At 33.8% G+C, this 12,033-nt stretch overlaps 1 protein-coding gene across 3 annotated transcripts in view; it reads right to left on the reverse strand.

Annotated features, from left to right (window-relative positions):
• The window catches only part of EML5 (EMAP like 5), a 93,699-nt gene that overhangs the window by 13,227 nt on the left and 68,439 nt on the right, over window positions 1-12,033 (reverse strand). Inside the window, exons 28-33 of one of the 3 annotated variants that reach the window (XM_052693434.1) lie at window positions 8,630-8,708; window positions 7,914-8,043; window positions 7,114-7,212; window positions 4,361-4,381; window positions 1,975-2,148; window positions 368-576 (exon numbers count right to left, since the gene is read on the reverse strand). In XM_052693434.1, coding sequence (XP_052549394.1) covers window positions 368-576; window positions 1,975-2,148; window positions 4,361-4,381; window positions 7,114-7,212; window positions 7,914-8,043; window positions 8,630-8,708 — 712 coding nt within the window. Of the gene's footprint in view, window positions 1-367; window positions 577-1,974; window positions 2,149-4,360; window positions 4,382-7,113; window positions 7,213-7,913; window positions 8,044-8,629; window positions 8,709-12,033 lie in introns of those variants that run through there. The other 2 variants (XM_052693435.1, XM_052693436.1) reach the window with 2 other exon arrangements.

Raw genomic sequence — 12,033 nt, forward strand, 5'->3', positions numbered from 1 at the left:
CCTTCTCAGACAACATCAAGGAAGTTTTCAGAACTGCTCCCTACAGGCAGAATGAAGAAAACTCCAAATTTGGCTTTATTCAGCATACACATCTTTTTATAAAATCCTCATGAGCTTTGCATCCTCAAAGAAGCTCATACCACACTCCAGGACATTCAGCATACAGATCAATTTACACACTAAGTGTATTAGTTGGTATTAATTCTAAATAAAAAAAAACAGAAATGCTAAACTGAGTTTATTAAGACAACTGATACAATCATTTGCAGGATATTACAGTCTCATTTGAGTTGGGAAAAAAGCAAACACCAGAGAAGAGTCAATAATTTTTTTATGCATATATTTTAAAATAGCTTAAGGTACGTACAGCTCCAAAAGCTACAGACAGCATTGTCTGCATTCGGGCATCTTCTATGGAACTCAGTAGCCCTTTTTTACTGAGAAGTGCTCTTCCAGCCAGTGTCCAGAACCTCACGTGTTTCACTCCCACAGAAACAAACTGGGTATCTGAATCCGGTCTGAATTCTGCTACAAATATACGCTGGTTATGACCAGCTCGGCTGGCAATTTTGGCACCTGGAAAAAAGAAAATGGACTTCAAAAATTCACTCAGAAAAATATACATTTATGGCAATATTTATTTATTTGTTTGTTTGTTCATTCTGGAGAATGACGATTCATCCAAGACCACACAGGTCATGAAGAAAAGCGAAATCTGCTCCTAAATTACAATTAAGCTAGAAATGATTTAGTAAGACCTACCACTGAGATGTAACACCTAATGAACGTGCTCTCTACTTATAGATTTCAATTTCCTCAAGAATATAAGAAAATTAGGAGCACAGATCCAAATAAGCATCCATCTACTCTTAAATTACAAGGAATCCTCTAAAACTGACAAACTGCATACAAACTACAAGAGACTAATGAAAGACCACCTTGGAAATTTTGTCTAAAGATATTTTATTTTTTTCTGGAGAAAATGCAGGAACTGACTTCATTACAAATTACTGCCATGTAATGCTCTTTTAGTCTTTTCAGGCTGATTACAATTTCGACCCATGCACATGAAGATTCCTGAATAATTTTATTACCTGCAAAAGACATTTTGTTACCTGGCTTCCTGTGGTATTTAGTTCTTTCCAGGACATGTATTTCTTAGCTGCCACGCTGAAGCTGAATCATCTCTTACAGATTATTATAGATATTTTTTTACTGAAAGGGCAGTGAATTGCTATGCATGCTTCCACCACAAATGTGTATAACATACATACTTGAAGCAGCATCCAGATAGACAAGTTGTGGAGGATCATTTGCATGAATTTGGCAGCCGATTCAAAAAATTCTGAGAGATACTAGCCAACTAACAGAAATCTCTGAAGTAAGAGGAAATAAATCAACAAGTCTAGAGAATCAAGTTTGAAGTCTGAGCACAGCTTTTCCAGACAGGAAGCAGATGGCTTTGTCCTAAATCCTGACTCATATAACATCATTCAGAAATACTGTACGATAACTTAACACACAAATAATGTCGTGGCACAGAGGAGCCATAGTAGTACTATGTTTCTGCAGTGTTTAACTTCTAGAGCATCATTTTAGTTGTAAAGCAAATAATCAGACTTTAGAGAAGAACAGAAAATTTAATCTGGAAGTAACAAAGATATTTATAAACAGTAAAAAACAAGCAGCAAAACTTAATTTTTATTTTTTAAGATGAATATGATTTTCTTTAATTATTCTATTTGTAAATCAGTGAACAATGTTGATCTTAACCCAGCAGCTCTATAAGCTCTATAAGCAGTTATTAAAACAGATAAGTACTTTTAGTTTGCTGCTTCTTACAGGGCATAGTGCACAGCATTTACCACAACAGTTTTCTATCTACTGATATTTTTATGTTACAGTTGTCTTTGCCTCAACTCAATATACTTCAAACAACATAAACACATTCTACAAAAAGAATCACTTTCCTACCTTCCTGCCACTTCCAAATGGTAATGGTATGCTCAGGATCAAGCCCTACAGAGAGCAGCAGTTTGCCAGTGGCACTGAAACTGACTGAGCAAACTCCCTTAGAATGGTAGCACCGCAGTACTGATAGCGTCTGTTTGTTCATTGCATCCCACACATGAATAGAAGGAGCTGTAGCTACATAAACATATAAAAAAAAGTTAATTAGTGCACATTTTTACAGTGTGTAATGATTTGCTCTCTGAAATACATATTTTTTAATAAGACAAAAAAAAAAATTCTTATCAGACAAAAAGAAAATAAGAAAAGAAAGATTTTGGCCTCCCTTTGAAAACCAATTTCATGCGAACAGGTTCCTTAAGCCAGATCTAAAATGTTGGTCTCATTACACTACCAGAGATAAAAACGTTACTTAATGTTTTATTGGACTTACAAAGCTCTGCAAATCTTTTAACGAAAGCTATCTATCTTCTCCTGTTTTTATTCTAGAAATACTCAGCTCAACATGCTATCTCAAGCCTCTACAAATAGTAAGTAGACGATCAGGAACATAATTTCTATGTAGGGCTTTTGAACAACTGATAGATTCTGAGAAATCAGTTCACAGTGCAAGACCAAAATCTCCTTTTCTACAAAATGGCCATCTGTCTGAAATGCATGCTCTCTTGGGAGAACACCGAGTTTGCTCACTGAAGTAGAACAACTAGGGTATTTAACTCAGTTTGTATTGTTTAGACTGCAAGCTCTGCAGTTAGAACCATCTTAACCATCTTTCCATACTACTGATGTATAATGTATTTCTAATATGATAACAGCTAGTGTTTTTTTCCAAATGTAATGCCTTCTCTGCAGATCTTACAATCCAACTGTAGTTCATAATCTCTGAGAAGCGTCCAGGGCATCTCCAGGATGACAAGAGTCTCTCTGAAACTTCTTTCCTTCTAATCTCAAAGAAATCTGCAGATCTGGAAAGTTATCGGTTGCTATCTAAGACCCAGATTCATGGAAAAACATTTACTTCAGCTCCTGACTATGTGTCTGTAATTAGCAAAATCTAGCCTCCCAAAGGCACTCATATAATGAGAAAGAGTGTGCACAGGGACTTAGGTAAAATTTTAGTCACAAATATATCTTCAGTAAGATGAAATAAATCAATACCAAGACATTATGAAACTTAATTTGCCAGTCTAGCCTATGACAAACATTGCTGCTTCAAAAACTATATCACTGCATAAAACAGTATCTAGAAAAGTTATTGAGAGGAAGGGTGCCAAATATCCATCAATAAATTTCAAGTGAAATAATCTGTATCTTTATGATGAAAGCAACCAGCAGCTTGGATTCCAGACTAATGGTTCGATAAAGAAGAAAAAATAAGAGTGTTGGTTTCAGGCAGTGACAACAGAATTTAGTAATATACACAAGTTCAAAGCAAAGTTGCAATAGCAAAACAGGAAGTGAGAAGGAAAGTCTCCAGGCATTATATGCAGCAATTGAGATATTCTTTTACATTAAAAAACCATATAATCACTGCTTATTATATACAATTTAAAAGTGTAGGAAAAGGTACCTATATTCTTCCTCCCATCCTCAGAGCAAGCACAATTTGGCATATTTGAAAGAAGTCAACACATATTAAGAATGCCAATGTACATCTGTTCTTCAAGGAACAATCTTTAGATGCACATGAAGATTATTTTACTCTCTAGGTAGACATTAACACATATTTATGCATCTCTGAAGATATGTCTTAAGACAATTATGGCTGCCCAACAATGAACTCAGTCACATATGATGGTGATGATTTTTTAAGGTTACATTTGAAAAAACACATACTAATAAAAATAGCTCAGTCAAGACTGTCAAACTGTCAAAGACCCAAAATGATACATTAAAAACTAACACAATAAAAAACATTTTGGATAAGTGGTAATACATGCATGACAATCATACATAAATGTGAAAGGTGATTGCTTTATTCACTCAGTCACGTAGGCCTCCTCAATAGAATTTATGTTGAAAATGTGTAATTAAAACTCTACTCAATTAAGTATCTAAAAAAACTGCTAATGATCAGCCCCAACACGCCTATAAAACCTGCAAACATCCAGAGGAATGCTACAGTAGCAGTATGCATTAGAACTCACTAATTACTGGGCAATATGAAGGGAATGTGTTACAACAAAATAGGCATTGTGTTCTAACATTTTGATTTTTAATGTTCTAATATCTACAATTTGCTGAAATACTGTTGTTTATATTCAGTGCTAACAGTACAGGGTTTTAATAAATTAAAATGAATTCATGTCATTTATTGCTCTGTAAAATTGTAGATGGCTACTAGATAGGCTAACTACACCTGAAGATGTTAAAATTTTATTTCCCTTACCTGACATATCTGCTGAGTCTCCTGTAATGGAAAAGCAGCAGAAAAATAATTAGATCAGAAATAAGATAAGTGCTAAAGAAAATATATGCCATATTTAGTGTAAATTCTTAACACACACTTTGATGTCATCTCCTTGCATTGGAGCAGCATCAACACTGCGTTTCATGTTAAAGATGAAAAATTACTGATAAACAGTGGTCACGCTGGAAATATGAATTAGTAGAGTGGATATGTTTTTATTTCTATTTTGAGTTACAACAAAATTAATTTTATTTTGCTGTATGAGGGCTGCTCTGAAAGTACTGCCTCCTACTTTGTTATGTTGGTCCACAACATAAGAGATAGATGTTGGTGGTACAGCAGTAGCGGCTGCATCTTCCCATTCTTATTCTGTTAAATTTTATTGCCATGTGTCAATGGCAGCAGAAGGGCAGTGAGGCAATGGGTGTTGTGTCTCAGCAGAGGTGGCATGAAAGACAAGCCACATTCCAGGCAGCCATGCACACCCGTTACACCATGACATGAAGAGCATCTCTATCAGCTTGTCCACACGAATTGGTAGATTATATCCAGGGAGCTGAACATCAGCTTCAATGTACTGGAAACAATGGTGGAAATGTTGGAACACTGCAAAATATACAGCATAGAGTCCCCTAAATGTTCACACAGGAACAGAAAGAACCCTGTATGCAAGTTTGTCAAGACCTTTTAAACCGATGCAAGTCTGAAGGTGACAGCTTTCTGGATAACACCATTACTGGTGACAAGACACCACTGTGAACTGGAATCAAAGCAGCAGTCCATGATGTGGCAATACAGAAATTTGCACTAAAGAAAAGGCTCAAGTGAGGATTTTTCTGAGCATAACATGCAGGCTCTTGTTCATTGCTAGTGAAAATGCATAGCTAATGGTGGTGACTATGTTGAAAAATAGCTAAGAATTTGCTCTATCAAATAGTGCTTATGCTCTATCTATCCACTGTAGTTTCCATGGAAATAAATAGGAGACATTACTTTTGGAACAACCTACCTACTTCAAGTATCTCTGCCAACTCTAAATAAAAAAAACCTCCTGTATACATTACTGATATCTTAAGAAATTAAGTGGAAAAAATGCCATTTACTATTCTGCTAATAAGTAATGTTTTACTCCGACCTCACAAGTGGCAAATACACTCAATGATTGTCTATAGGTGTCATAAGAAATCAGGATTATTGGCTCAGGTATTGGAAAATACTACGGAAATGCTATACAAGAGCACTGCGGTTTAGAAATGCTTGAAGTTAGTATGTCTGTAAATTTTTGAAGGCTTAAATCATGATAGTGAAGCTGTGTTTATGTCAATCATATCAGTGAGACAAGTAGCAGCAGTTTAATAAGTTCTTCATGAAATTTGTACATCTAAATGTCTGTTTGCAATTTAAAAAACAAGTGTTGGAAGACAGTTTTATGCCATTTTATCTTTCTAAACATATTTTTTTTCTTACAAAGAATTCTGTAGTTAGTTTTCAAGTGTCATCATCTGCTCCTGATTTATATCCCATAATACACATTATGAATGAACTGAAATTGTTCTACTGGTAGCTGATGTAAAAATGACTATGGAATAAAAAAACATTAAGGGTCCCATACTTCTTCTTGGGTAAAATGAACACTGAAGAAAGTGATTCATGCAAAGAATAGATTTTCACAATATTAGTACATTATTCCCATATATTCTACCCTACGGAATAATAAACAGGGCTAGAGTAAGAAATCTGCTGAAGAAGTCCTAAGACAACAACAAAAATAATCTATATTCTTGCAAATATTCTTTGCAATCAAACCATAGGCAAAAATCTGCAGATAACTATTTCTGGATAAATTATTACAATTTCTTTAAATTGATGAGGAGGAAAGTCGAAGAAATTTAGTTTAGCTGTTAGTATCATCAGTGAGTCAGTTTTAATGAAACACACACTTAAGAATCCAAAAGATGCATGAAAGAAGGTAAGAAGCTCTGCCAAACTGACCAGACTCAGATGTAAAACTAGGAAAAAAAAAAAACACGGAAAAAAAGAAACAACCAAGCTGTTTCTGATTAAGCAATGATTTTTTTGTGTGTTCTATGCACTACGGGAAATAATGTATGCTTCCACCTACCAAAACACAACTGCAAGTATGAAAATAGTCATTATGTTCTAAGACTACAGAAAAAAATTATTTTCATCTGAAAAAAAGGGGTCTTAGTCGAGCTATGCAAATACAGGGTAGTATGGTTTTTTTTGCCTTCTTTGTTGTTGTTGAGCTCATAGATTAATTGCAATGTTACCATGAAATTTCTCCCTTTTCCGCAAAAATCTAAATTTATCTGTAGGGATTATTAGGTCTTGGTTTCTGTATAAATTCTTACAGCTACACATTATCAAAACTCTCTGATTAAACAGCCCTACATGATGAAATAACTAGTTTAAGTATTCTGGTTTAACACAAGCTGATAAATAAATACAGAGTAATATAATGGGGCTTAAGATTTCCCAACAAATATCTTTTTCATAATACTACAAACAGATGATGAGCATCATCTTTCAAACCACAACGTTTTTCTTTAATTTATTAAATTATACTCAAACATATAAAGAGGACAGGTAACTGAGTAACACTCATACGAACGGAGATAGCATAATCAAATACTTCTGTGAATTATCATGAACTCACAAGGCCTAAATGCATGCTCTTATGTTAGTTTCTTTTTACAAAAATACAAACATACCTACTTGGCCAGTTGCCACTATGTTGGTAAACTTGGGGTGCTGATTTACAGTGAGGCACAAAATATCATCATTATGTTCTTGGTAAAAAGACTGAGAACCTAGAATAATAAAAAAAAATAATTCAGCTTTAATTAAAACATTTACACACATACAGACATCTTTAATGTTTGAAAACTTTGTAATATTTGTTACAGAAAAGTATTACGGCAATGTTACAGTTTGGAGCTTACCCCAGAAAACAGAAACCTCTGATTTTTTTTTTTTTAATCTCAATTTTAATACATAATACTCAATAACTCTTCAGACATTTTCTTTGTCAAGTTGCTGAAACACCACAGAAACAAATGGTATTGTGTTTTTAAAAGGCCTGCTTTATCTGAACTAAATTGCATATAGTGAATGATGTGATGTAGAGGACTAAAAAGTAAATCAAATTGAAAAAAAAAAAACAGATTTAGAAAATATTAAACACCACACTGTTCAAAAGTTCTAGCTTCTAGGATAATTTTAGCAGTCAAGTTCCAGAAAGCTCACACCAAAATAATCAAATCCTTACTTTCTGCAAAATTCAGTACCCAGAAATATTTAAATACATAAAACTTGCAGAAATATTTAAATACATAAAGCTTGCTTATGCAGGTACTATTTATGATCTCCACAGGAGGTATCTTTTGCAACAGTGAATAAGAACATTAGTTTTTCCACTTAAACTTATTAGATTTAAATTCTACCAATAATTTCATAAGGTCTAGCATGACATGCAAGAAGAAATACTATTCTTGAGTGGGTTTTCTCCTACCTGTTGCCACATTATACAAGATCCCAATAGATGCAGTATGATAGATAACATCAGCACCATCATTCAAATAATGCACATTGTTCCGGCAGTCCTTGCCTCGGTACCCAAACACCAGCTCCAAAATTAGGTCCTAAGAAAGACATTTAAATACATCAATCAAAATCATAAAGCAATTAGTAAAATTTACAATGTTTTTTAGGATTTTGTTTTTGAAATATGTTCTGATGTGGTAACAGAAAAGGAGTTGAATGGTGTCTCAAACCAACAGAAACTAAGGTCTTGCCTTTTGTCAGGCTACGAACACCGATCCGCAACTTAGTTCTAGCTGCCAATTAAAAATGCTGAAGTACAACCTAAAACTTCTAGAACACTAGTGGCAAAAGGTCATTTTGTACTCTAAAACAAACGTTTCGTTTCAGTTTGTAAAAAATATTTCAGTTGACATGAAGAATTGCATTTTTCACAGTTAAGTGAAATTTCTACTTCAGATTAACCAAAAGTGAGTTTTTGCATTGGCTATGCACAACAAAAAACAGGTGTTGGAGCCAAAGGTATCATTAATTCTGAGCTTTACTTAAAAAAAAAAAAAAAAAAAAAAAAACTTTTTTTTTTTTAAACACAACTGTTATCAGTAATAAACAATTACCTAAATAAGACAGTGCTTTTAGTGCTTTCCACATACTGCATATAAAAAAGATCAATGCGCTTTTTCTTACCTCTATAGGTCTCTTTTTTTTCCCAACATTATTTGTTTGAAGTTTCTCAGGCTGTGGCAATGCCCTACTAACTGGTGGTCTGAAATAAAGAACTGTGAATAAGAGAAGGCTGTCCGTCACCCATTCCATACTAACACAGTACCTTCTAACCTGCTACTGCATACGGAAAATGTCTAGCATCATCCTGCTTAACTGACATTTGTTTTCATCTTTAAAAGATCCTTCTGTCAAAGTAAAAAAACATGCCTTACTTCAGAAATGTTGAATGTGCTACACTGCCTGACAATTCTTCCAACAAACCATGAGATAAAAGCAAAAACTTGTTTTTCAACAAATGGCAACTGGTAGATTTTAATTGCGTATTCTCATAGTACTTCCATCTTCCCCGTGCCTGTTTTATTTAAATACTTGACATCATCATTCCTTTTTCCCACAGTTCTTCAGTAGGATCTATTTTTTCTTATTATAACTGTTCATAAGGAACTCCAGGTACAACTGCCCATTCGTTCTTATAGCAACAAATGCAAGTTATTTCTACATTCAGAAGTAAATCATCACCACGCAAATGCATGAATATTAGCATTAACTTATATTCCACTGTTCTGAATAGTCCAGATTTAAGAAATGTCAAATAGATATGCCTGATACAGATCTATAGCATCTTTCAGATAATGTTCAACTGCTTATACCCAAAGAAATAAATACATTTTGTTGACCAAAGTCAGACAGTTGTTTCTGTTTTGCAGGAGCAATTGTTATTGACTACAGATGAAATACACATGGCTGTATAAAGAAAAGGAGAGTGACCCATGAGAGGAACAGTTCATTTAAAACTAAAATCTAATGATAGATTCTGTGAAATTCAGATTATTTAAGCCAGAAGGCAGTGTGACAAACTGGTATCATACATAAAACAACACATCAACTCTCTTCAATATTTCTTTTAGTACGAATTTATCCTTTAATTCCATCTTTGTTCAAGTGATGTCTTCGATGCAATTAAGCACCGTACCTTTTCTAGCAACAACAGATGATGTTTTTTTAATATCAATTTTGAGCAAAAAAATACTATTTCAATTATCCAAGTACAATACCATTTTCTGAGATGTATCATATTCTCCCATTTTCTCTGCCCAATTTGAGTATAATTCATAGGTTTATTGTGTCACAAATCAAAACAATTGTACATATAACACAGATTATATTGCAGACACAAACTGTGCTCTGAAATACTTCAGTTACTTTCACTATACATAGAAGCCTGTAAATGCCTACAAAGAAAATTTTCAAAAGAAAACCAGATGACAAACAAAGTATTGTTGAAGGTTTGTATCACCCAAACACAATCAATTTTTGAAAAACTGGCTACTGTGTGAAATACAGCCTGAAAGAGACCCTTACAATATTTAATTTGGTGACATAAATCTATAATTTTATAAAATGTAAAATCTTAAAAATAGAAAATCCAAGTCTACGTATAAAAGAAAATGTTATTTTACACTGGATAACTAACATACTGTGTCTTTTCACAGGGAAGGCATACAGGTTATAGTAAAAAAAATGAAACTTATTTTAATAGATGAAATCCTTAAAGATAAAAAGATAGAAAATTCAGGCCATGACAGAAAGTTACTGAGTCTCATGTTTCGTACTGCATTTCATTTTTAATATTAATAAATAAGTGCAAGTTTTATGAAGAATGGAAAACAGAGAAATATATCTAGATGTAGATGTCTACCACATACAGCAATGCAGGTTATAAAACAAGTCCAACATGCTCATGTACTAAAGGTATCTTACTCAGATAGAAATATCAAAAAATAACAGGAACGCAAGAATTTTCTTGACAAATGCTTACATAAAAAAATGCTTCCTTAAGAACACATAATGTTGATTTTAAACTAAGCAAACATAACATGTACCTCTCTCCTTTCAAACATGAACATCATGAATAATGTTGAAATGTTGTAAATTGATTGATCCCATTACCAGTGATTTTGTTAGTCCTAACCATTAGATTCCTCCAGATTCAGAGGAAGGAATCTGATCCTATAATAAATTAGTTTCAACATCCACTAATCTCTCGCTGTTATCTCCTCTTCCACCCTATGCAACTATAAAATTGAATAGCAAGAAGAGTACGGAGCTCCAGAAATACATAACCTCACACCGTATGTTGTGCATGGAACTTCTACCTGCCTGTTACAGAACTGTGCACTCAAAAATGCCTCTAGAGAAAGAGAAATCCGAGAAGTAGAAAAAGACAGACTCCTCTTACAGTTCCAGAAAGTCTTATCTGAGAGAAGGAGTAATTTCTGATGCTTATCAGAGAGCATGGAAATCTTTGAGTATGGTGTCCTTTAGATTATTATATTGTAGCCAGTTTGGGCAAGGTTAGGGTTAGGGCTACTTCCCAGTAAAGAAAGTAGTAAAAGCCGTAAGGACATCGTTCAAGTCACAGGTTAATGTTACTGGAAGTGAAACAGAGTGGAACTCAAGATTTTTCTGCTGCTTGCACCTAGAATGTGGAATTTTTCTAATATTTGCTGTTTACTAATTCGTTGGGATAGAATAGAAGAAGTATTTCATATTTTGCAACCTTGTGAAGACCATCTATACTTAAAGGATTTACAGCTAGACAGACACAAATACAGGCTAATAGTCATCCTTAGCGATGTTGGTACACTAACATTTGTACATTAGCATAAGAAAGAACGAAATAAAGTTGAAAAAAGTTGGCTAGACTATTTATACTCAGTTGCAACTCTCATAAGTAATTTTAAAAAAATTATTCAAGTACCTGTCTATGAAACATCAACTGTAGTGTTTTAGAATGCAAACTATAAACACAGATGTATTTTCCCTGTAATTAAGTTTCAGGGTGAGAATTTGTGCACTTAAAAGCAGGAATATTGAAGAATATCAGAATACATTTTCCAAATGCTTTTCTAAAGTTGCAAAAGCTGTTTTTCATTTGTTATTTTTAAGTCCATAGAGTAACTCATTTCATACAGAATATACAGTGCTCAAGTATTTGCATGTAGAAGATAGCCTGCATGCTCATATAGTGATATACAAAAGAGGGAAGAGAGAACAGGAAAAAAATTTGGGGGTGAATGCACATATGGATGAGGTCAGTTTGAATGTGTTGAAGGAGAACTCCAGCCATCTATCACAGGGGAAATAAATACCTTGATATTGACACTTTATTTTCAACATGAAAATAGAATTCATATTTATACATTAGCATTTCTTTTTAGGAGACTGTTTTTGTTTGATGGTTTACCAAAAAAACAGAAGCAATTTAAAGCAGCTCATGGAAAAAATACTGCTACCCACTAGTCCTGCACTGTATCTTATTTCCTGTATTCATTATTGATACCATTTCCAAAGTTTTTAACAGA

This window comes from Tympanuchus pallidicinctus, unplaced genomic scaffold (assembly GCF_026119805.1).
Source record: "Tympanuchus pallidicinctus isolate F22 unplaced genomic scaffold, pur_lepc_1.0 scaffold3, whole genome shotgun sequence".
NCBI classification, from domain to species: Eukaryota; Metazoa; Chordata; class Aves; order Galliformes; family Phasianidae; genus Tympanuchus; species Tympanuchus pallidicinctus.